Raw genomic sequence first — 25,379 nt, 5'->3', positions numbered from 1 at the left:
CTCACCCACCCCACATAGCATTTGAAAATCGGGACAAACTAATTTTTAGCCCCATGATTTGAGTTGCCAGAATTCATTCACTTTTGGCCATGCCATGATGTCACCATGATTCAAAAGCCAAGTTGACTGGGTGGATCATACTGTGTTTCCTGTGATGAAATTTTCAGCCTAATATAAGCATAGTTGCAGGAAGGATGCAACAATGTAGATCCTTGTTTGTAACTTGTTTGGTGATTATAACATTCTGATGTGGAAAATCCATTGTTTTTTTTAGCGTAGTAAATCTCTGCATCATGTAGTATGGCCTTGGGGATCCCTAAATTTCAGATGGATCCATGCACCTTTTGGAATACTCGCAATACGGTGGCACACTAGAAGTTCATTTCTGTCTGGACTCGGGCTTGAAACTCAGTTTTTGTCTGTGAACTGTTCCAGTCATATGTGAAATAAATTCCATTATAAGCCGAGGAGCCCACAGCACAGATTTGCACAATTTGGCTCAGTTTCACATATGTTAATCAATTTCTAGCAAAAAAGGTTGAAGTGGGAAATAAAAATGTAGTAGTCTTTCTAAAGTTGGCATTATGGTACATTGCTAGGGCAGGATAGAAGCAACTTTACTTTGCCTTGGCCGTACTTGGTCTGGATACTCGAAGTGGGAAAATGTTCCACTCTCCAGCCTTAACATTCCTTACCTGATGGACACAACCACAATCACCAAAAATACAAATATTTGACATAAAAATATTGAAATGTTGTTGAAAGAATATGCCTCAGCCTGCCACTCAAATTTTTTTTTCCCCCAAAATATAAATTAGGGAAGTTCCCTGAATAACGTTGCCTCCATTTTTGTTTGTTTGGTTACTGTGGATGCCCAGTTTCTTAAAAACAAATCACTGCTTCACTCGCCATCTCTTCTGACCCCATCTTGCTCGCCACTTCCCTCTTCAACCTTCCTGCTCACTGTTTACATATCCTGACCCTCCCACTCACCGCTTCCCGCTCCAACCATCCCACTTACCAACCCTCTCTCGATCCTCCTGACTCACAGCCTCCCTCACCCAACCCTCCTGATCACCATATCCCTCTCATGAACCCTCATTGCTTCCCATTCATCACTTCCCTCCCACTCACCCTTCCCTCTCCCGTTCGGGAACACAGTTGGAGTGCTAAATATCTGTATTTTCTGAGGGTCGATTGCCATGAAGTAATGCCTATTGAGCTTATTTGTTAAAGTGTTGATAGTTTAAGTAGGAGGCAATTCACTATTAATGTGATAAATTTGATCTGAAAACCTTACATCTGAAAATAATTTAAAACTGTGTGCTGGATTTTGCACCCTGCCCCTCCCCTCCATGTCATGTTTGTAGGAGTGGGCGGGGTGGGGGGTGATCGTAAAATGAAGCATGTGGGCCTCCCATAGCCTTTCTATCTGTCCTAGACCAGTCTCCCATCTTACGGTGGGCAGGGAAGGCATCAGGCAGCCATTCCGCCCTTGGATCTATTGAGACCCTTAATTAAGTGCCTCGTTCTGCTTCCGTCTCTACCTTACCTACAGCAGGCAGAGGCCCTCGCCATATGAGAAACCCGACAGTTTTGACTGTGCAGACTGGTATTGGGCAAGGAGGGAGATCTCGTTGCCCATTGGGCCTGTCCCAAGTCATATCCCCAAATATGCCTTGCTCCCAGCCTCTCAAATACAGCCCCCACCCCTCTTAAACCCCCTCAGTGGGATTTGCAAGCCAGGCCCTGCCTATAACCCAGAATTACTTTGAAGCCCAGCTCCATAACCTCCTCTTGTTTGGATATCGTTTGATAGGTCTTAATGAAATCTTCGTATTTTTAAGTAGGTTAACTGTATGTATTTATTAACTACAAGAAATATGTACATATATACAGTAAAGGGTTCAAGCTGGGAGCTATCTCCATGCTTGCTCATGCACATGGCTCTGTCCAATACTAGACTGACCCCTAGATGCAGGTTAAAAACAGAAAATGCTGGAAAAACTCAGCAGGTCTGGCAGCATCTGCAGATAGGGAAACAGAGTTATCATTTTGAGTCCGTATGACTTCTTCAGAGCTAAAGAGAAGTAGAAATGTGATGGATTTTTACTGTTTAAGAGGGGGTGGGGCAGGTGGAGCAAAATAGAAGGTCTGGGATAGGTGGGAACTAAGAAGAAATTTGACAAAGATGTCATGGATGCAGGACAAAGGGAGTGTTAATGATAGTGTTAAAGACTAAAGGTGTTGATCATGGCATAAAGGTAAGATAACAGAATGTGTTAATAGCAGAACAAGGGTTAGCATTCTGTGAAAGCAAAACATAAGAACAAGTGACAGATAGCCCTGTGGGTGGTTGGGGAGTTGGGGAAGTGGGGGGGTGGTAATGGTTAGGGGGAAAAAACCTCAACTACAGCTTCCTATAAGGACTCAATCCCATTCTCCCAGTTCGGCCTTCTCAGTAACATCTGTTCCCATAACGCTACCTTTCAAAACAGCGCTTCTGACATGTCCTCCTTTTTTCTTAACCAAGGGTCCCCCCCCACACTGTGGTTGACAGGGCCCTCAACCAAGTCTGACCATCTCCTGCACCTCTGCCCTCATCTGTTCCCCTCGCTCCCAGATCATGATAAGGGGCCCCTTGTCTTCACTTTTCACCCCAACATCTCTGCATTCAAAGGATCATTCTATATCATTTCTGCCAACTCCAATATGATGCAACCACCATACACATCTTCCCTCACCTACCACCCCATCTGTAATACCCTGGTCCACTCCTCCATCAGCCCCAACTCCTTTCCCCCTACCCACAGCACCTTCCTATGCAATCACAGAAGGTGCAGCACCTGCCCCCTTTCCCTCCTTCCTCCTCACTGTCCAAGGCCCCAAACATTCCTTTCAAGTGAAGCAGCAGTTCACTTGCACCTTCTTCAATTTGGTCTATTGTATTCACTGCTCCCAAAGCAGTCTCCTGTACACTGGAGAGATTAAATGCAGACTGGGTGACTGCTTTGCGGAACACCTTTGTTCATTCCGCAAGCATGACCCAGACCTTCCTGTCGCTTGCCATTTCAACTCACAATCTTGCTTTCATGCCCACGTATCTGTCCTTGGCCTGCTGAAATGTTCCAATGAAGTCCCACGCAAACTGGAGGAATAACACCTCATCTTCTAATTTGGTCCTGTACAGCCTTCCAGACTTAACATTGAGTTCAGCAACTTCAGTCCATGAACTCTTTTCTCCAACTTTACCCCTTTTTTAATCCAATTATTTTTTAAAAATGTTTTACCTTTTGTGTGTTTTTCACCAGCTGCTCCCACCCCACCCCCGCAAGGCCATCTGTCACTTATGTTTTGCTTTCACAGAGCACTGACCCTTACTCTGTTGTTAACACATCCTGCAATCTTATTTTTATGCTAGTATCAGCACCTTCTTCAGTATTTAACATCACCACTAACAGTTCCTTAGTCCTGTGTCCATGACATCTTTGTCAAATTTCTCCTTAGCCCCCACCTATCCCTGACCTTCTGTCTAGCTCCACCTGCTCCACCCCCTCTTAAACAGTATAAAATCCATCACATGAGACCGCACCTGGAATACTGTGCACAGTTTTGCTCCCCTTTCTTGAGGAAGGATGTAGTTGCAACTGGAGGCGGTTCAGAGGACATTCACTAGATTGATTCCAGAGATGTGGGGCTTGTCTTATGAGGAGAGATTGAGCAGTTTAGGCCTATACTCGCTAGAGTTTAGAAGGATGAGAGGAGATCTAATTGAGGTATATAAGATGCTAAAGGGGATAGATAAAGGCGACGTGGAGTGGATGTTTCCCCTTCTGGGGCATTCTAGAACAAGAGGCCATAGTTTTAGGCTAAGGGGTGGTAGATTTAAATCAGAGGTGAGGAGGAATTACTTTTCTCAAAGGGTTGTGAATCTGTGGAATTCACTACCTCAGGGTGCAGTGGATGCTGTTATGCTGAATAAATTTAAGGAGGAAATGGACAGATGTTTAATTAGCAATGGGTTGAAAGGTTATGGGGAGAGGGTGGGAAATTGGAGTTGAGGCCGAAATGAGATCAGCCATGATCGTAATGAATGGCTGGGCAGGCTCGAGGGGCTGAAATGCCTACTCCTGCTCCTAGTTCTTATGTTCTTATGTTATGTTCTTATGTCCTTCTTCTCTTTAGCATTGAAGAAGAGTCATATGGACTTGAGGTGTTAACTCTGTTTCTCTCTCCACTGATACTGCCGTCATGCTGAGTTTTTCCAGCATTTTCTGTTTTTAATTCAGATTTCCGGCATCTGCAGTATTTTGCTTTTACCCTAGATGCTGGTCATGTGTTCTCTCACATCACTGTGTGGACGGTACTGTACTCAATCCCATGTTAACTCCATATGTGCCAGACCCTTATGCTACAACTCCCCTCCAAATCTTTATCGAATATATTTCAAGTTATTCTATTTTACCTCATGTATTTACATAGAAGCATTTGTTACATCTTCATCCAGAAGTGCCGAGTGGATGATCCATCTTGGCCTCCTCTGGAGGTCCCCAGCATCAGAGATGCCAGTCTTCAGCCAATTCAGTTCACTCCACGTAGTATCAAGAAATGGTGGAAGGCACTAGGTAGTGCAAAGGCTATGGGCCCTAACAATATGCTGGCAATAGTACTGAAGACTTGTGCTCCAGAACTTGCCACACCACTAGCCAAGCTGTTCCAGTGCAGCTACAATACAGGCATCTACCCAGCTATATTGAAAATTGCCCAGGCAGGTCCTGTACACAAAAAGCAGGACAAATCCAACCCGGCCAGTTACTGCCCCATCAGTCTACTCTTGATCATCAGTAAAGTAATGGAAGGGGCCTTCAACAGTGCTATCAAGCAGCACTTGCTTAACAGTAACCTGTTCACTGATGCCCAGTTTCGGTTCCGCCAGGGCCACTCAGCTCCTGACCTCATTATCTTGATTCCTGACCTTGATTCAAACATGGACAAAAGAGCTGAACTCCCAAGGTGAGGCGAGAGTGACTGCCCTGGACATCAAGAGTACATATGACCAAGTGTGGCATCAAGGAGCCCTAGCAAAACTAGAGTCAATGGGAATCAGGGCAAAAACTCTCCATTGGTTAGTCATACCTAGCACAAAGGAAGAAGGTTGTGGTTGCTGCAGGCCTCCTCATCCAAATCATCTTCAGCTGCTTCAATGACCTTCCTTCCATCATAAGGTCAGAAGTGTTCGCTAATGATAGTGCAGTGCTCAGCACCATTCACAACTCCTCAGATACTGAAGCAATCTTTGTCCAAATACAACCCGATCTGGACAATATCCAGATTTGGACTGACAAGTGGCCTGTAACATTCGTGCCACACAAGTGCCAGGCAATAACCATCTTCACCAAGAGAGAATCTAACCATGACCCCTTGACGTTTAATGGTATTACCATCGCTGAATCCCCCATTATCAACATCCTGGGGGTTACCATTGACCAGAAACTGAACTGGACTAGGTATATAAATACTGTGGCTACAAGAGCAGTTCAGAGGCGGCTAGGAGTCCTGCGGCGAGTAACTCAATTCCTGACTCCACAAATCCTGTCCACCATCTACAAGGCACAAATCAGGAGTCTGATGGAATACTCCCCATTTGCCTGGATGAGTGCAGTTCCCACAACACTCAAGAAGCTTGACACCATCCAGGACAAAGCATCCCATTGATTGGCACAACAGGCACAAACATTCACTTCCTCCACCACCGACACACAGTAGCAGCAGTATGTATCATCTACAAGGTGCACTAAGGAATTCACCAAGGGTCCTTAGGCAGCACCTTCCAAATTCATGACCACTACCATCTAGAAGGACAAGGGCAGCAGATAGATGGGAACACCACCACCTGGAAGTTCCCCTCCAAGTCACTCACCATTCTGACTTGGAAATATATCGCCGTTCCTTCACTGTCGCTGGGTCAAAATCCTGGAACACCCTTCCTAGCAGCTGTGTGAGCATTCCTACGCCACATGAACTGCAGCAATTCAGGAAGGCAGCTCACCACCACCTTCTCAAGGACAGCTAGGGATGGGAAATAATTGCTGGCCTAGCCAGTGAAGCCCACATCCCATGAATGAAAAAAATATTACTACCCTGTCTCCATTTCAAGTCTCTGAGTTCTTAGTTTCAGGTAGTCTGGAGACCTTAAAACCCTTCCAATATCTTGTTCACACTAGTGTCAGAGGACTGGTAGGCTCCGTCTTTGTAAGTAAACTGTTGATTTGGAGGTTGTTCTGGCATCTGGGTATCTTTTTATCCTCTTTTTCCATTCCCTGGTATACCACTTTTTGTCGATTTGCTAGTTGTGGTGATAACTGATTGCTGTTCCATCCTGTTTTTGTGGGGTTGATGAATGTGATGCTCCTTTCCAAGTCATTTTTTCCTCTTCTTCCTTTGTTGTGTGGGTTGTTGTGATGTCCTCTGTGATGGATGATGGCCATTCCTATAATGAGGATGTGGTTTTTTTAGTAAGCTCACTTTTGCGTTTGGCTATGTGATATGCTGATGGCAATGGACAGCTCCTACTTGGTTCCAGTATTGTCTGTGGCACTGTCATGCAGGCTGGGAATTGCAACGTTTGCTCTGTGGTTGCCGTGTTGATATCATCAATAGTTGTCAGAACCGGAGATTGTGGTTCTTCTGGGCATTGTTTGTTCTCTTGTCTGTCCTCTGCTGGAGTTGTCATGGTAACCACCTGAGTGGTTGGCTGGTCTCATCAATGAGGGCTTTCCAGCCTCTTAACGAAAATGGACAAACCTGCTCTGCAAAGAGAGGAGGCAGTTCACAGCTGAAATTCTATTCAGAATGCTCTTTCTTGTTTGAGCTCTTGGGACTTTGCAATTCTGCACAATTTAGGACAGTGGCTGTCTTGAAGTCTTCTGCCATTTTGAGGAGATTAAGGGCTAAAAATGCATCTCTGCTCAAGAGAGAAAAAGACTCATTACGGATGATGTACATCAGCTTGAAGATTTGTTTGCCGCCATACCTTAGTGATTCAAGAGTCATGCCTATGACTGGAAGTCGGATTCCTCTGGGACCATAGAGTGGTGTGTCTGTTGTTGAAAGCCACAGGTCTCTCAACCATGGTTCTTTGTCCGATAGGACCGTAACACTGGCTGCCATGTCCAATTTAAAGTTTGTGAGATGGCCATTAACCAAAATGTCCGCATTCCAATATGAAACTCCTGGAACATTGACCTCAGCCAAGAAGCATGGCATGGCTGTGTGTCCTCTTGATATGCAGTCTTGACCTCATGAATAATTTTTGGGTCTTCTGTGCACTTAGATGTTTTGGCATTGCACGTTTTGGCGGAGTGTCCAATTCTATTATATTGGAAGCATTAGGCTGAAATTGCAGGACATTGATGTCACCTGTGGGGGTGCTTTGTTCCACAGCTCTGGCATAGTCACTCTACTGGTCATTTGGGGTGTTGCATCCCTTGGCCTGGAGTGTTCCTGTTTCTGTGCTGTTTAACATTTGTGACATTTCTTTGTACTATAATTTACTTTCTTCTCTTAAAATGGACCTGTGCTACACATGAAGTTCAGACTGTCTAGCATTCTGGGTAGCTTTATCAAGAGTTAGATCTTCTTTCACTGCAGCATGTCTGAGAGTGCATCATCCGCTACTCTCACAACTATTCTATCCCTGATAAATTCTGATTTTCAGTCGCAGCCTTCAGCCATCCTGTACAGATCATTAATGAATGTGTTGACAGGTTCTCCTGCCTGCTGGACACACCTAATAAATTTAGCTCTTTTTAGAATTTTGTTTCTTCTTGGGTTAAAACAAATATTGAATGATTTTGGAATTTGTTGATTTCTTGTCTAGCAATATTGTCATCCACCATCAGGCCTACCGACTAACGCAATGTGTTAACTTATTCAGCTTTTGTCTCTTTATCCAGAGCTGAAGCAATCATGTATATAAGGAATCTTTTTCTTCACAGTCCCCAATTATGTGATTGATTTGGGCCTTGGATAAGTCAAAATTTATCTGGAAGAGTAGATTTCTGATCAATGGTTAAAAAAAATTCAAGTGCAGTTCAGCTTTAAGAAGTTCCTGAAATTCAAAATGGCGCTGCCGTTTGTTTGAAGGTAAAGGGTTTACCCATGCTTGCTGGTTTTGGCAGCTGCCATTACAATGCTGATCGCTTTCAGCCTTGAAAAAAATTTAAACAGTGGTTGCTTGGGTCTACTAGCTGCAGACTTCTCCATTTCAGCTCTATGCTTTAGGGGCACAAAAATGTTGAATCCTGGCTTTTCTCATAGAGTCATAGAGATTTGCAGCACGGAAAGGGGCCCTTCGGTGCATCATGTCAATGCCGGTCATCAGGCCCCTATCTACTCTAATCCCATTTTCCAGCACTTGGCCAGTAGCCTTGTATGCTATGGCATTTCAAGTGTTCATGTAAATACTTCTTAAATGTTGTGAGGATTCCTGCCTCTACCATCCTTTCAAGCAGTGAGTTCCAGATACTCGCACCCACCCCCCCCACCCCCCATCCTCTGGGTTAAAATGTTTTTCTTCAAATCCCCTCTAAACCTCCTGCCCCTTACCTTAAATCTATGTTCCGTGGTTATTGACTCCTCCACCAAGGGGAAAAGTTTCTTCCTATCTACCCTATCTATGCCCCTCATAATTTTGTGCACCTCAATCGGATCTCCCCTCGGCCTTCTCTGCTCTAAGGAAAACAACACCACCCTATCTACTCTCTCGTCATAGCTGAAATGCTCCAGCGAGGCAACATCCTGGTGAATCTCCTCTGCACTCTCTCCAGTGCAATAGCATCCTTCCTATAGTGTGGTGACCAAAACTGCACACAGTACTCCAGATGTGGCCTAACTAATGCTTTATACAGCTCCATCATAACCTCCCTGCTCTTGTATTTAATGCCTTGACTAATAAAGGCGAGTATCCCATATGCCTTCTTAACCACCTTATCCACCTGCCCTGCTGCCTTCAAGGATCTATGGACATGCACACCAAGGTCCCTTTGATCCTCTGTACTTCCTCGGGTCCTACCATTCATTGTGTACTGTCTTGCCTTGTTAGTCATCCCAAAATACATCATCTAACACTTTTCAGGATTAACTTCCATTTTCCACTGTTCTGCCCATCTGACCAGCCCGCCTGTATCGTCCTGTAGTCTAAGGTTTTCCTTGTCGCTATTTACCACACCATCAATTTTCGTGTCGCCTGTGAACTTGCTGATCATACCTCCCACATTCATGTCCAGATCATTAATGTATACTACAGACAGCAAAGGACCCAGCACCGAACCCTGCGATACGGCACTGGATACAGGCTTCCAGTCACAAAAACAACCTTCGACCATCACCCTCTGCCTCCTGCCACTAAGCCAATTTTGGATCCAATTTGCCAAGTTGCCCTGGATCCCATGAGCTCTTACCTTCTTGCCCAGTCTCTCATGTGAGACCTTGTCAAAAGCATTACAGAAGCTCATGTAGACTATAACAACTACATTACCCTCTTCTACACACTTAGTCACCTCTTTGGAAAACTGGTCTTTAATAATACTGATTCTTTAGTCATGCTTTTTCTGAACTAATTTTTTTTTCTTCTTGGAGCGAGCTCGGACGCCACATGTTCAGGCGCTGACTTGGGAATCTGGTTTCTCCAACAAAGTTTTTAAACAGAATTTTAAATTTCTGCCTTCAGCTTCCAAGCCTATCTTTGGAGTTTTTCCCTGGTGACTTTTCTCTATGCATCTACTTCTCGAGCTTTTCTTCAGGTCAAAATGCTTCTTCAAAATTTTCTTTGGTCTTGCAGGATTTTAGTTTTTCTCTGTATTTTTTGTGAGGTTTTAGTTTTTCCTATTTGCTGCCACCATGTTGTAGGATGTTGGATACGGTTTGGTAGGTCTTAATGAAGCCTTCACAGCCTTAATTAGGTTAACTGTATGTAATTATTAACTACAAGAATTATGTACAGTATATGTATGTACAAGAACTATATACAGTAAAGGATCCAAGCTGAGAGCTGTCTCCATGCTTGTTTGTGCACATGGCTCTGTCCAACATTAGACTGACCCCTAGATGTGGGTCATGTGTTTCCTTACATCACTGTGTTGGCGGTATTGTACTGATGCCCATGTTAACCCTATATGTGCTAGACCCTTATACTACACTTGTAGTCTCAGCAATGGCCACCGCTCAAACCTGGTGCTACTAGGGCTACAGAGCTGCCGGCCTATTTGATTGGCTCTCTGAGGCGGTATTTCCTCACCAGATGGGGGAATGGAAGTCTTGAATTCAGGCAATTAACATTGCTTCCAGTGTTAAATGTCTATGGGACATTTCTTGCATACACTGAAATTGGATGCACAAGTTGTAAAGGCAATGAAAAATCATTGCCTTTACAACTTGAGCTGTTTTTCATCCCACTATTGTATCACTGTTGTCAGGAAGTCATAGACACCAGAGCCATACATATTTTGCTGTTTCTTAATTAATCTTGAATAGCACAAAAGTCATACAAAGTTGATGGCAAATTTCTAATATGTGCTTCCAGCATGAAAGGCTGGGAGTGCATAGTAAGTAAATTAGTTCTACTAATTTCATGTCCTCCACCAGAGACATGTAAAATTGGGGTATAAAACAAATACTCAGCTTAAAAAATAGAGAAAACTCAGTTGCAAATGTGTTAAGCATGTACTTATGCTACACCTGAATTTCCTCAATCTTTTACACCCCTCTGTTGATACTTGCCCCAAATACAACTTGACTCATTACAATGGCTGCACCCTGAGCTAGAGACTTGTACATGAATTTTCTGTAATTATGCTGGCTCAAAACAGGTGTAAAACTAAGGCTCATTTGTGAAGTGCAAGAAACAACAAGCAGTAAGAAACAGCCATTTTCTTGCTATTTTATTGTAAATTTTAGGTATTTTAAAAAAAAATTTCCTCCCCAAAACCTGCGCTGCATTTTCAATTTCTTGGAATGCACTTTTATGACTTTAGTGTGAGTCATGCTTAAAATTTAAAAGTTCTTATATGTACTGTTCCCTACCACAACTTGTCCCATCTTTCATGCAATAGTGTTCTGCAACTAGGTACTTAGAAGTTTGGGGATAAGCTCTCTCCACTTTCTCCATCCACTTCAGTGCAGTTATGCCTGACCTTAGATTAGCATCTGGGACTGAAGCACAGTTCGGATCAGAAACTCCCCTTTTGGGAGCCATATATGAAATGGATGATAGGGGTAGGGGATGGTAGTGAAACCAAATTCAAGTCGTTGCACAATGAATGTTATGTGTAGCCCTTTTACAGACTAGGCAGCTAAACATACCACTGTAGACTCAAGGAAATCTTATCCAGACAGGACTGTGAAATCTTATGTGAATGTTTGTGGATGACTCATACTATTTTTATTGCTGTGTTTGCTGCAGAGAGGGTGAATGATTTCTTGCCAATATTTGTCATTGCAGAACAGATGTAGAAATAAATACGTCTTTTTGGTGTGAAGGGCAGTTTGTTCCTTTTTGGTTTTCTAATAAAAAAGATGCTTCATCTCCCAACTATGTTGATTTTTACATCTATACTAAAACATGGCACATTTCCTGATTAGCATTCTTAATACACATGTTAAATTTTCCCTTTCATTCAATGATTGAATGTAAAAAGATAAATATTCTGTGTTTTTACTCTTGGGGACTGAGCATGATATTTTTCAAATCTATTTTACTCCCTATCCCCTTTAGTTTATCCTTCTTTGGCATTACAGAATCCTTACTTTTTAATTTACCTTGTTTTCCCAACTATGGTTTACAACTCGTACTATGCACCTTGGCTCTTCCACTAGGTTTAGCAACAAAAGAAGCAAGACAAGTAAAAAGGAAGTAATAAATTATTTCAGTTAATCTCTGCTTCCAGTCTTCATTTATTGCTTTAAGTTTGCACTGTGGCATCAGTTACGTAATACAGCATGGTAATATAAAAGGATATTGTAGCCTCTCCCTGGAAGACAATATTTATTTCTGCGGATGAGATAAGAAAATACTTTGAAGAAGGACTTGCATTTTTGTAGCTTTTTCACAACATCAGGATGATCAAAGCACTTTCCAGCCGATGTCGCACTTTTTATATTAAATATAATTGATGTTGTAATGTAGGAAATGGGATAGCCAATTTGTGCAGAACTCCCACAAATGACAATGAGATAATGACCAGATAATTTTTTTTAGTGATGTTCATTGAGGGACTGTTGGAATGATTTAACAGAAGTGTGTTTGCAATTAGCTATTTCCATCTTTTTGAGCTTTATGGTGCAGCGAATTGAAGCTTCAGTGGGCATTTTGTATAAAATTTTAGGACATTCCCAATACGCCACATGATTGTTAACCATGCTGAGGGGCAAGAAGATGGGGAAAAGCAGGAGGAAATCGTGTGAAATGTTGAAATAATGTTCATATTCACCCCTTGGGTTGTAATCTGCCAATGCAGTTTGCTCAAATGTTAAAACAAACCCCCTCAACATTGGTTGGGAATGGTGCACGGCATGGGATTCTAGAGAAATACTGGAAGAAATTATCTCAAAGAAATAAACTTTCAGTGCACAATAATGCTTTTGAGTAAGTACTGTAAAAGGTAAAAACTGATGATCCAAGATTGTGTTAGTGCTACATTAAATCTGGAACTATGAATTCTTGTTGCAATTTTATATTCAATGCTAGTCTATCATCAGCACCAGCCTCTTGCTGCTAGAATTATGAATTGAATGATAAAACTGAATGAATGTACATCCTACTAAAATGTTATGTTAATTTAAAAATTATTCACATTTACTTAAGATGCATTTTGTTTTCCTTCACAGTGTGAGTGGGGCAGATGCTGGGAACATTATTAGACTTTTTGCTCCAGATGTTGGAATGTTTGTTGCTGGCTTGGCTACATGGCTTGTCTGTAAAAAATTAGTTCAGCAGCCACCAACAGAGGAAATGGCACAGTACAATCCAGAGTTCCAGAATGAAGAACAGGTAAAACTTATCTTTTTTTTACCCTTTGCCTTAGCCTTTACAATAAAGTAGGAACCTTGTTTATGAATCCAAAGCTTTGAGTGAAACAATGTTATTGTTTTAATGACTCTTTCTTTATTTGTTGAACAGCTAAAAGCAGATGGTTTGCTGACATAATGTTAAGGCATGTGCTTCAGGCTGTTGTCGTATCATTTCTTCATTTAGTCCTGGCATTGATTGACCCTTGAACTTGCAACCCACAGCATAACGGATTTTGTTACTTGTCAGCTGGGTGGGAAAGCTCAGTTCAAATGAGGTGAAAATCAATCATTGCAATGTTAACTTGGTCAAGTATAATACAGCATAGCTATGATAATGGTTCACCTACCTTTAACCTGAAGAAGAATGGACACAGACAAGAGATTATTGGGCCTAGTGTTTTTCAAGACATCTCAAAGTGCTTCACAACCAATGAAATACTTTTGATGTATAGTCACTGTTGTAATGTAGAAAATTAAGAATAACATCTGAAAGTATTATCTTATGATAGGTCTCAAGAGAAGAAAACCTTTTGGTGTTTCTCAGTTCAGTGTTGCATTTCACATATACAACACATTCATGCGTTTTGAACTGTGTCCGTCAACCTTAATTGGCACCCACGTAAGGACAATGGCACCTGTGTAAGGACAGTTCATTCATATTTATTATAAAGCTTCTAGTGATTGAGACTTATGATTTGATTAGGCACCAGTAACCTCATTTCCATAAAGTAGACAAAATTTAAAATCCCAGTTACTGACTAAAGAGAATAAAGCCACAATGTTGAGTGTGCAAGCTTCTCGTGCCATCTCACCAGGTCCCATGGTCAGGTTTTCGTGCCATCTCTGAGCAGTGGTCAAGGGAAACCTGGAACCGAACATGCATGGCCTGTACCCCCTCCCACACCCTGCTCTTGAACCAGAGTCCTGGATTTGCCGAGTGTTGTACTCCTCTGCCCCAAAAACACATGGGTCTGAATTTTCCCGTTGGCGATTTGGGGGTGGGGCCCGCTCACCGACGGGAAAACGACACGGGATGACGTCGGGAGGAACCCCTGACATCATCCCGGTCCATTTAAATATTGAGGAAGGTGGGTGGACAGTGAAATCAGCTGTCCGCCTGCCAACCTGTCAATGGCCAATTAAGGCCATTGACAGGATAATTAAAGTAGTTAAAGGCCCTGCCCATCCAACCTTAAGGCTGGCGGACAGGCCAGGAGCCCCAGCGGGCAATAGAAAAAACATAAAACCTTATCCACTGGCGGGATGAGGTTTCATGTCCACTTTAAAAATGTTTAATAAGTTTTATGTGATATTTATTAACATGTCTCATCTCGTGTGACGTTGTCACATGAGGGGGACATGTTAATAATTTTTTAATTTTTCTATTTTTTAAGTTTGTAAAACTTTCACTGATCTCCCTGAGACAGCACTTAGTCTCAGGGAGCAGTGTGCTCTTTAGCACGCATGCGCGAAAGAGCGCACTTTGACAGATGGGGAATCCCTCTTCCCCGCCCCCACCACACACACAGGAAGCACATAGCGCTTCCTGTTGGGCAGGCTGCTGGGTGGGCCTTAATTGGCCTGCCACTTAAAATGGCAACAGGGCCTGCTTTGGTGGCAGAGTTCAGCTGCTGGCCCACTTTGGCAGCGGAGTTCGGCCGCCTGCCTGCTGCCGAGCCAGTGGGGCCCGCCCGCCAACCTAGGGCAAAATTCTGCTCATAGGTCAAATTTTAAAAGATAGGTTCCTTCACAAGACTAAAATCTAAATCTAACTTATCCCACTTCTATCTTGGGCAGCAATTGAAGTTTCAGACTCTTGTCTTAATAAATGTGCTGTTGAAATAGATAGAGATAATGTAAAACACACTTTCAGTGCTCCAAGCTGATTGAATCGCTACCCAAAAGAACTATTCTTATAAACAAAACACTTCGATAGCTCCTAAAATAGTTACTGAACTCTTGTATCATTTACTGAGAGGAGTTCGCTCATCTTTTATGGTATGAGTTCTGTTTATTATCTTAGTGTAAGGATTACAGGAACTTGCACAGTGTAACGGAGAATTTGTGGAAATTTGAATAAAGAGTAGAAATGAGGAATGAAAGAAAAACAGAAAATAAGAAAAAATAAATCATGTGGACAAGGGAATGCAATTGTCAAAATAGCAAATTACTTGATAAATCCTATAGAGGAAAGTTGTTTTAAGCCTATCTTAGTTCATGCATGTAAGAAGTCCCTACAGACCTCCATCATGACTGTTTCTTAAATGATTTCAGGGTTTCTGGTTCCACTAAACCTGCTCAAGAATCTATTCCATAGGTTTATCCTTCCTTCCATGAACATTTTTCTGACATCAATTTTAACTTGCTATTATGCTTATCCTGCTGCCACAGTTTACCTGCGTGGTAACCTGATGTACGATATACCTTTAAGAAGAATGTTATAATGGAAGATCACATGATCTTAGTGCCCAATAGCAAAGTGGCATGGGCTACCTCTGTACTAGTAGTCTGTAGTCAGTAGTTAGTAGCAGCAGTAGGATAGAGATAGAGTTTGAAGTGGTAGCACATGTTTAATTGCTGCCGAGTACCTTTGTAAATAACCCCGGAGTTTCTGCCAATGAAGTGTCTGCTACTCAACTCTATCATTAGTACCAAATCGGCCACCTCTTACAACTAGCTTGCACACAGGATCCAGCAAATTGGTGACTAGGATCCAACAATCTGAAAGTAATTTTTCACATATACAGCTTGGACATACCAGAACAATGAGAAGTCTATCCCAAATTTTTTGTGCTCGTCTTTAGGGGTGCTCCTAGGATTCTTACATGTGGCTCTTCTGCACTGCTTCCATGGCTTGAATTTCTCAATGCCCAAAACCAATCATAGTACTCAAGTTGGTCACATATCAAGCATGATATACTTCCAACATGCTTTGATCTGATTTGTACTTTCCTGTTTTCACTATGTAGTTGAGGTTCTTGCTGAACTATGAGACTGGCCATGTTAAGCTCAAGCCTACCATGCGCCAGAAATTTATACCCATTTTACAGGTACTAAATGGGCACAAAAGCACCCAGTTGGCAGGTGGCATAGGCAAACGTGGGGCTGAGTTTTTAAAGGTCTGCAAGAGTGGGATGACATGGGGGAGGGCCAGAAAAAGTTGAGGGAAGGCTCATCATCTTCTCATATTCTGCCAGAAGTGGGGAAAGTGGAGAATGGCCCTGCCACCCACAGACCCTGTGATATCATGCTTTTATTTTTTTCACAACAAGGTCGGTTATACTGTCTTGCTGTGTCCTTGCCCAGGCTCGCTCCTAAATAGCTCTTTCTGTTCCCTTATGTTAACATCTGACTGGTTGGCACAACAGTATGTAAGCTACTTCAGTCTGATTGTTATTGTCACTGCTCACCATTGATGGATGGGCATTGAGCTGGGATACTTGGTGCCCAATCCATCTCCCACACTGACACTGACCAGCTGAGGTCAATGCTGCTGTGAGGGCTTGCACGGCCGAGTGCAACCCCAGGAGGCCCTGATTGTTCTGGAGCAGCCTCTTCACGAGAGTCGCCACTCTCTCCATGGAGGAAGGATGGCATGCAGCCATGAGGCTCATTGCATCAGCGATGCTCCGCATGGACTCTGCCAGCACAGGCACCATACCATGCATTGCCTCATGTATTTCTGCCAAATCGTCCTGTATACCCTGCTGTACTTCCAGCGTCTGCTGCCTCACGGACGAATTCAGAGGCACATCATCAGCCACCGACTGAGCATGTGCCTGATCCCGAATGCTGGTGCCATGGGCACTCTCTTTCAAGCGAATGTGAAGTGCCTTCACTGCTGTGCCCCGGGACACTAACCGACGATCTAATTCCCACCGAGGTGCTAGTATCTGCACTGGTGCCTGCCTGGCAGAGATGGTGTGATGCTGGTGAATCCAATTGTTCAGGACCCTCTGGTGTCAGACGTGGCCTCTCTGCCTCCTCCTCCTGGCCCTGCTCCAGTGATGCTGAAAGAAAGAACAGGGATATTTGATTAGTGAAGGGGAGATAATGTCAATGTGCATGCCTATCCCTCAGATTGGTATGCACTCATCGTTCCATAATCAATGGTCAACCCATGTTGTACGCTTCAATCACTGAACATTCAGCAGTGCCATGACTGCTGGGATGGTGACCTCAGTGCTTGGCAACCTTACCTCCCCGTGATACCCCAGCTTCACCACCACCAGTGGACCTGGGCGCATGACACCTCTCCAGATCCATCGCCTCCTGCTCATATTTGGTTATGATTGCCAACTAGGCCTGGCCTCCACCAGTCCGCATCTGCTCGACGGCATTGTGTGCGGTCTTCTCCTGAAAAAGAGAGAAGAGCATTGATTAGTCCAGCCTGTACCTGGATTCCCTCGCATCCCTGCCACCCCCAACCTGAATGGGACATTGCAGGGCTCCAGTGCTTCATCACCCCGCAGCTGCCGCACACTCACACCAAGAAGCCAGGGCTGACCCCCTCTTGCCCACTTGCTGCCTCCATCACATTTGGCACCACATGGTCTAACCTTGCAAAGCAAGGAGACACAAGCACATGGAATTCCAAGGGCAGCAGATGGATTGGTGCCCCGCCACCTAGAAGTTCCCCTCCCAGCATGTCAGCATTCTGACTGTGACATGTTTCGCAGTTCCAGCACTGCGCCTAGGTGCAGATCCTTGAGGTTGCCTCCAAAGCAGTACCCTGGTGTCAGTCTAACACATGTTGCGGGTGCAGAACCCATCTCAGCACTACTCTCTCAGGGTGATCTAGGCATGGGCAATATCTGCTGGCCCATCCAGTGAGGGAAACATGCCGTAAAGGATTCAATGCTGTAAATTAATTCAAAGTTGGTGGGGGAGGGGGCTGCAGGGGAAAGCCTACCTGCTGTGTTAAGTGACCTCTGCCAATATGGTACTCACCCTCCCCAAGCACAAGGGGTTGTTGAATCGCATATGGCATTGGAGCCATGTGCGTTGCACCATGTCATGCGCGCTGACTATGTCTGCCACCTCCTCCCAGGCACGTTTGGTCAGAGGGGGGGAGCCCTCCTCCTCCTGTCCCTCGGAACGAGGACTTCCCACCGTGCTGCCACCTCCTCCAGGAGGGCAGCTAGGCACTCATCAGAATACCAAGGGGCACACTGCCCTGATGCCCTACCCTCCTGCCTGGCCTGCTGTCCAGCAGTGTTCTGGGGAGCCCTTCTGTTGGCCTTGATGAACAGCCTTTTACAAGGCTGCCTGCGCTCTATTTGAACAGGCCGCTGGATCGCCATTGGACCCTGCCGTCATTGCACTCCCACCACCGCTTGGCCACTCCTGCTATCCTCGGGAGCCACGCCTCACACTGGGCAGGCCTTAATTGGCCCACCCACATAAAATGGCGACATGGAATCGATCGCAGGCAGTGATTGGCTCTGCGCCCACCCACACCAGCTCCCGAACGGCCCGCCCGATGGGGAGAAACTTCTCACCTAGGAGTGCAGCTTTTACTATAATTTCCCTCTCTGGCCTATGTTCACTGAGCTTGGTACATCTCATCAAATATTCAACTATTTGGTGAAATATTCATTATTAAATGAGCCCTTTTTGAGAATTTAACTTTGTGAACCAATTTGAAACTTTAGATTGAAGAAAAGTTTACAGCACATAGATAAAGGATTGGTTAGCTAACAGGAACCAGAGAGTAAGGATAAATGGGTCTATTTTGGGTTGGAAAGCTGTAACAAGTGGAGTGCCACAGGGATTAGTGCTGGGGCCCCAACTATTTACAATCACATCAATGATTTGGATGAAAGGTATTGTAGCTAAATTTGCTGATGACACCAAGATAGGTGGGAAAGTAAGTTGTCAAGAGGAGGTAGAGAGTCTGCAAAGAGATATAGACAGGTTAAGTGAATAGGCAAACATTTGGCAGATGGACTATAATGTGGGAAAATGTGAACTTATGCACTTTAGCAGGAAGAATAGAAAAGAAGTATACTATTTAAATGAAGAGATATTGCAAAACTAGGTGGTAGAGAGGGATCTGGGTGTCTTGGTACATGAATCACAAAAAAAGTTAGTATGCAGGTACAGCAAGTTATTAAGGTGCCATGTGGAATGTTGATATTTATTGCAAGGGGAATGGAATACAAAAGTAGGGAAGTTTTACTGCAGCTGTACAGGGAATTGGTCAGACCACATCTGGAGTACTGTACACAGTTTTGGTCTGCTGATTTGAAAAGAGAAATAATTGCATTTGAAGTAGTTCAGAGAAGGTTTAGTCAACATATTCCTGGGGTGAGGGTCTTATCTTATGAAGAAAGCTTGAACAGGTTGGACCTATGCCCATTGGAGTTTAGAAGAATGAGAGGTGATCTTACTGAAACATGTAAGATCCTGAGGGGATTTGATGGGGTAGATACCGGGAGGATGTTTCTACTTGTGGGAGGGACTAGAACCAGGGGACACACTTTAAGACTAAGAGATCTACTGTTTAAAACAAAGATGAGGAGAATTTTTTTCTCTCAAAGGTTGTAAGTATGTGGAATTATTTTCCCCAGAAAGCACTGGTAGCTGGGTCATTGAATTTATTCAAGGCAGAGTTAGACAGGTTTTTGATAGCCTAGGGAGCTGAGGGTTATGGGGAGCAGACAGCAAAGTGGAGTTGACACCACAACCAGATCAGGCAGAATCGTATTGAATGGTGGAGCAGGCTTGAAGGGATGAATGGCCTACTTCTGTTCCTAAGTCCTATATTCCTATGAACACCATTTGGTTCATAATGCCTGTGTCAGCTTTGTGTTAGAGCAATCTAAAACTAATCATACTGTTCTGCCTTCTCTCTATAACCTTGCAGGTTTCTCTGGTTCAAATATTTATCCAATAGTTTCTTAAAATATTTAAAGGTCTCAGCACCAGCCATAACCTGTGGCAAAATATTCCATGAAAGAAAGAAAGATATTCATATATATAGCATGTTCATGACCTCAGAACACCCCAACGTGCTTTGTAGTTAATGAAGTACTTTTGAAGTGTACTCCTATTGTAATGTACAACTCGTGTTAAAAGCATTCCCCTAATATTTATGCACTCTCTTACTGATCATTGTAAACTGATAACTCCTGTCCCTGGGTCCAAAGGTAATAATATTTCCATATATACTCTATCAAAACTCATTAACTTTAAAAATCTTTAAAGATTCTCCAGTGGAAATAGTCCCAGTATTTTAAGACACCCAATAATGTATGGTTTCCCAACTCTGGCACCGTCCTGGTGAATCTATGCTGAATACTTTCTGTAGCTTTTATATCCTTTCTATAATGGGTCAGCAAACCTATACACAATATTCTAACTGTGACTGGATATATTTGTAGCTTGGATTACTATGTATTTCTTTACTTTTTATGAACTTCTACACTTACCAACAACAACTTGTATCTTTAACTTTCAAAGCATCTCAAAATGCTTTAAGGAGGAAGATAGAAAGAAGGATAGATGTGGAGGTGGAGTCATAAGCAGAGAGCTAGGACAGGTTACTAAAAGCAAAATTGACAAGATGGGGGTCAGGTTTCATTTCATGTCTGCTCAATGATGTTGAGAGAATACATCATCAATTTTCATGATTGGGTCTCACTTAACTACAAGAGGAAGCTAATAGTTGAGGTGTAGATTCCAATTCTTGTCCAAAACAAACATTAATAATGACCTGAATACATTGACAAAATTAAGATATAGATTTGGACTACTGGTTATGCATTTTAATATTTGAAGTCAGTTTAAAATCTTCTGCTGGGATAAAGTTTATATCACAATTGTCTTAATTACCAGGAAATTATAATGGTGATGTTCAAAATCTGCAAATAGCCAAATTATATCAACTGACAAACAATTTACATGCTATTCCCAATTTTGGGCTAGATGAGAGGAGAATCAGAACTTGAATTTGGTTCTGGACTTTAATCCCCAGATTATTGAGCTTTACTTTGAAATAGTCCTAATGGTGTGATTATAACTGTAATTTGAGTCCTACACCTATCTTTAACTTTAACCAGTCACCAGACTGGTCCCCGGAATGATGGGACCATCCTATGAAGAAAGATTGGAGAAACTGAGTCTGTATTCTCTAGAGCAGCGATGGGCAACCTAGCCCAGAAGAAAAAACAATAAAAACTGGGAAATAAAAATACTGGTCTGAAATGGTCTTGCATACCTTAAAAGGGAACATCTGTAAAAACTGGGAAATAAGAGTACAGCCACGAACTGTTTTTTTCCTTCTGGGAGGCTAGTGAGTGGGTGCATGAGTGGCCCTCCTTCATCTCAGTGAGCCGCAAGATTGAAATCAGACATGTGCACTAACCAAGACCCCATGAATAAGGATTTGCGGGACGTGCCAATTGAACCGTAGCAGTGCTTTGATTGGATGCAGAGGGAGTGCACAGCTCTCATTGTCAGTGAAGTGTGCAATTAGCACGCACCTCACTTCACATGCCCTTGCTTTCCGTATCACTTTAGTCATACTGGTAGGAAAAGAGAACTATGTGGATGGAAACCAATGGAATCTGGCAACCCTGCGTGTGGTGGTAATTTTTATCTTCAAGGCTTGGATGAAAAATTGGTGAAGTAGTTATTGTAGGGCCCATTTCAGAACTCACCCAAAATAGAATTGAATATCGGGTGGATTTCATTACAGGCAAGAAATCTCTTCTGTCAGTTTGCCACCCAAATGGAGAAGGTGAAAACTGCACCTAACTTAGATAATATAGTTATTCAATTGGATTGAACCAGCCTGATTTAATGGAAGCTAGAGAAATGCATGACAGAGAAGGAATATATGGATATGCAGAAGATTATGCAGATAGAGTTGGTTGGGAGAATAGTATAGCATAAAGACTAACATAGACCAGTATGGGTTAGGAACATTGCAGCAGGAGTAGGCAATTCAGCCCATTGAGCCTGCTCTGACATTCAATACAATCATGGCTGAACATCCACTTCAATGCCTTTTTCCCCACACTACCCCAAATCCCTTTATGTCATTGATATTTAGAACTCTGTCAATCTCTGTTTTAAACATCCTCAATGACTGAGCTTCCACAGCCCTTTGGGGTAAAGAATTCCAAAGATTCACAACTGTCTGAGTAAAAAAAAAGTTTTCCTCATTTCGGCCACAAGTGGCTTCCCCCTTCTTTTTAAATTGTGCCCCCTGTTTTTTGACTCCCCATTCAGGGGAAACATCTTACCTGCATCTACCCTGGCTATCCCTATAAGTACTTGGAGGTTTCAATGAGATCACTTCTCATTCTTTGAAACTCTAGAGCAGTGATGGGCCATCTGCAGCCTGCAGTCGCATGCAGACTATCAGGGTTCTGAGTGCAGCCCCCAAGACATTTCATTTGACCGTTGCCCAGATGCAGGGTTGCCAGATTCCATTGGTTTCCATCCACATAGTTCTTTTTTCCTACCAGTATGACTAAAGTGATACTCACGGAAAGCAAGGGCATGTGAAGTGAGGTGTGTGCTAATGTGCGTGCTAATTGCACACTTCATTGACTATGAGAGCTGTGCACTCCCTCTGCGTTCAATCAAAGCACTGCTACGGTTCAACTGGCACGTCCCGCAAATCCTTATTCATGGGGTCTTGGTTAGTGCACATGTCTGATTTCAATCTTGCGGCTCACTGAGATGTAGGAGGGCCACTCATGCACCCACTCACTAGCCTCCCAGAAGGAAAAAAACAGTTCGTGGCTGTACTCTTATTTCCCAGTTTTTACAGATGTTCCCTTTTAAGGTATGCAAGACCATTTCGGACCAGTACTTTTATTTCCCAGTTTTTACTGTTTTTTCTTCTGGGCTAGGTTGCCCATCGCTGCTCTAGAGAACACAAACCCAGTTTCTCCAATCTTTCTTCATAGGACAGTCCCACCATTCTGGGGACCAGTCTGGTGAACGTTCGTTGCACTCCCTCTATAACAATGATATCCTTCCTAAGTTAAGGGGACTGAAACTTCACACAGTGCTCCAGGTGCAATCTAACCAAGGTTCTGTACAACTGAAGAAAGACTTCACTGCACATGTACTCAAATCCTCTTACAATAAAGGCTAACTTAGCACTAACCTTCCTAATTACTTGCTGCACCTGCATGTTAGCTTTCAATGACTTACTGATGAGTACATCTTTGTACATCTAAACTTTCTAATTGCTCACCATTTAAGAAATACTCTCCACACCTGTTCCTCCTGCCAAAATGGTAACCTCACATCTTTCCACTTTATATATCCATCTGCCATGTTCTTGCCCACTTACTGGCCAGAATTTTCCCATCGGCGAGTTGGGAGCGGGGTCTGCTCGCTGACGCGAAAATGACACCGGGTTCCCACGAACGTTATCCCGGTCCAATTAAACCTTTAGGAAGGCGGGCGGACAGTGAAATCAGCTATCCGCCCGCCAACCTGTCAATGGCCAATTGAGGCCATTGACAGTATAATTAAGATAATTAAAAACCCTGCCCGTCCAACCTTAAGGTTGGCGGGCTTCTGAGAAAACATGAAACCTCATCCACTGATGGGATGAGGGTTCATGTCCATTTTTAAAAATTTTAAAGTTTCTGTACTTTTTAACATGTCCCATCTGGTGTGACATGTTAATAATTTTTTAATTTTCTATTTTTAAAGTTTTTTAGACTGTCAGTAATCTCCCTGAGACAGTTGGGGAATCCCTCTCCCCAGCACAGGAAGCCCCAGTTATGCCTGTTTCTTTATGGGTTATGTGGAACATTCCTTGTTCCAGTCCTACTCCGGCCCCCTCCCACAACTCTTTCTCTGGTACAAAAACAGAATTACCTGGAAAAACTCAGCAGGTCTGGCAGCATCGGCGGAGAAGAAAAGAGTTGACGTTTCGAGTCCTCATGACCCTTTGACAGAACTTGAGTTCAAGTCCAAGAAAGAGTTGAAATATAAGTTGGTTTAAGGTGTGTGGGGGGGGTGGAGAGAGAGAGAGAGAAGTGGGGGGGGTTGTGGTTGTAGGGACAAACAAGCAGTGATAGAAGTGTTTGTCCCTACAACCACACCCCCCCCCTCCACTTCTCTCTCTCTCTCTCTCTCTCTCTGCCCCCCCCACACACCTTAAACCACCTTATATTTCAACTCTTTCTTGGACTCGAACTCAAGTTCTGTCGAAGGGTCATGAGGACTCGAAACATCAACTCTTTTCTTCTCCGCCGATGCTGCCAGACCTGCTGAGTTTTTCCAGGTAATTCTGTTTTTGTTTTGGATTTCCAGCATCCGCAGTTTTTTTGTATTTATCTTTCTCTGGTACATCGCTGATTGCTTCAGTGCTGCTTCATGCTCTCATCTGGAAAAAATTATTAATTTTGCTTCCAATTTCCACCCCTTCATCATTTTCACATGGTCCATCTCTGATACTTCCTTTCCCTTCCTCGACCTCTCTGTCTCTATTTCTGGTGACAGACTGTCCACCAATATTCATTACAAGCCTACCGACTCCCACAGCTACCTCGACTACAGCTCCTCACACCCCGCTTCCTGTAAGGGCTCCATCCCATTCTCTCAGTTCCCTCACCTCCGTCGCATCTGTTCTGATGATGCCACTTTCAAAAACAGTTCCTCTGACATGACTTCCTTCTTCCTTAACTGAGGTTTTTCACCCACGGTGGAGGGCCCTCAACCATGTCCGGCCCATCTCTCGCACATCCGCCCTCACACCTTCCTCTCCCTCCCAGAACCATGATAGGGTCCCCCTTGTCCTCACGTATCACCCCACTAGCCTCTGCCATTTCCGCCAACTTCAGCATGATGCCACCACCAAACACATCTTCCCTTCACCACCCCCAGTGGCATTCCGCCGGGATCGTTCCCTCCGGGACACCCTGGTCCACTCCTCCATCATCCCCTACATCTCAACCCCCTCCCACGGCACCTTCCCATGCAACTGCAAAAGGTGCAACACCTGCCCCTTTACTTCCCCTCTCCTCACCGTCCAAGGGTCCAAACACTCCTTTCAAGTGAAGCAGCACTTCCCTCAATTTAGTCTACTGCATTTGCTGCTCCCAATGCGGTTTCCTCTACATTGGAGAGACCAAACGCAGACTGGGTGACCGCTTTGCTGAACACCTTCGGTCTGTCCGCAGGCATGACCCAGACCTACCTGTCGCTTGCCATTTCAACACTCCACCTTGCTCTCATGCCCCCATGTCTGTCCTTGGCCTGCTGCAATGTTCCAGTGAAGCTCAACGCAAACTGGAGGAACAGCACCTCATCTTCCAACTGGGCACTTTACAGCC

The 25,379-nt window shown here is 43.7% G+C and overlaps 1 protein-coding gene across 1 annotated transcript in view; it reads left to right on the top strand.

Moving 5' to 3' along the window:
- The window catches only part of LOC121279061 (piezo-type mechanosensitive ion channel component 2-like), a 1,076,252-nt gene that overhangs the window by 576,459 nt on the left and 474,414 nt on the right, over positions 1–25,379 (top strand). Inside the window, exon 5 of the mRNA XM_041189919.1 lies at positions 12,886–13,048. Within this exon, the coding sequence (XP_041045853.1) occupies positions 12,886–13,048 (163 nt within the window). The remainder of the gene's footprint in view (positions 1–12,885; positions 13,049–25,379) is intronic.

Source organism: Carcharodon carcharias, chromosome 6 (genome assembly GCF_017639515.1).
Source record: "Carcharodon carcharias isolate sCarCar2 chromosome 6, sCarCar2.pri, whole genome shotgun sequence".
Taxonomy (NCBI): domain Eukaryota; kingdom Metazoa; phylum Chordata; class Chondrichthyes; order Lamniformes; family Lamnidae; genus Carcharodon; species Carcharodon carcharias.
The sequence above is the reverse complement of the archived record's forward strand: the minus strand, read 5'-3'. Positions and strand labels throughout refer to the sequence as shown.